Below are 1,294 nucleotides of genomic sequence, written 5' to 3'. Positions count from 1 at the left end.
AATATTTTCCAAGACATTTAAATTTTAGATAAACTAGAAAGATTTAAGATTTATACCCAATAACCTTTCCTAATTCTTGTCTTCGCTTTTCACATTTCATTTATCACGTTTCATGTTTATCATTTTGTATTTCATATTTCACCTGAGGCAGGTCAATCAAAGACACACGACACGTAGAACAGAAACCAAAAAGAGTGGAATAAGAAAATTGAAATTAATAGTTTTTTCTACTCCAACAGGCAAACCGAAGGGTCAAAATAAAATTAGGTTCTGTTCAGTTTCCTAGTTATCAATAGACACCGACAATAATGTAGATGACGGACTAATTGTTGTTATCACCATATCTACTATTACTATGAGAAAACAATGGAAACCAAAGAAATGTTTTCATTACTATTACCTTTTTATGACTTTCTTTTCTGTAAGGTTGTTCCATGGGGATTCAGAAAACTCCTAAACTGGATTAAAAACACTTACAATAATCCCGACATATACATAACCGAAAATGGATGTGCTGATCCAGAAATATTTAATGATACCATAAGAATCTCATATCACACGGTGAGTAAATAACTTTAATAAATCAATCAAAAATCTTTTTTTCTGAAAGGGCATTAACTTCTTAACTAATAGATAGAAATTTATTGGCTATAAATAGCTTATTCCTATAATTTTGTTTTTCCTCAACAAATTTTATTAGCTGATAATAAAATGATTTTAATAAATCGTTTTCATTTAGCAATATCTAGAAGCGCTTCTAGAAGCAATTAATTTGGACAATGTCGCTGTCAAAGGATATGCCATTTGGAGTTTAATGGACAACTTTGAGTGGAAATATGGATACAGGTATTATGACAGCATATAAATTGTCTATATTTACATTTTCAATTTTCTTTGACTTCAGTTACAGGTACGGGCTTCATTACGTTAACTTTAGCGACCCTCAACTAGAAAGAACACCAAAAGCCTCTGTCAACTTTTATAAAAATGTCATCATCAATAGAACTGTTTAAAAATTGTTAAATTAATAAAATATGTTTAGCTTAGCATTTAATTTATTAATGTACCATGCAAATCAATAAGTCAAAACTAATTGAGACTACGGGTTTATTGTGATAGATGTTATATTTGGTGGTATAGAAGAAAACAAAAAAAGGTTAGATCTTTTACTTTACTGCATATATGGCTAAACTCCCTATGAGATGAATTACGCATCAATCTACTAAAGATTCCCAAATAATCCTAGTAATTGATTATATAAATTTACGTATTTCTCAACTTTAAATAGTTATAG

General features: G+C 29.3%; 1 protein-coding gene across 1 annotated transcript; it reads left to right on the top strand.

The window, feature by feature from the left end:
• The first annotated feature begins 27 nt into the window (after positions 1–27).
• Positions 28–1,046, top strand: LOC108743926 (cytosolic beta-glucosidase-like). Its single transcript, XM_018479527.1, has 3 exons — positions 28–561; positions 740–846; positions 905–1,046. The coding sequence occupies exons 1-3, from the start codon at positions 367–369 to the stop codon at positions 1,011–1,013; spliced, it is 411 nt and encodes a 136-aa protein (XP_018335029.1). The 5' UTR covers positions 28–366; the 3' UTR covers positions 1,014–1,046.
• The last annotated feature ends 248 nt before the right edge of the window (positions 1,047–1,294 follow it).

This window comes from Agrilus planipennis, unplaced genomic scaffold (genome assembly GCF_000699045.2).
Source record: "Agrilus planipennis isolate EAB-ADULT unplaced genomic scaffold, Apla_2.0 scaffold3165, whole genome shotgun sequence".
NCBI lineage: Eukaryota > Metazoa > Arthropoda > Insecta > Coleoptera > Buprestidae > Agrilus > Agrilus planipennis.
The sequence above is the reverse complement of the archived record's forward strand: the minus strand, read 5'-3'. Positions and strand labels throughout refer to the sequence as shown.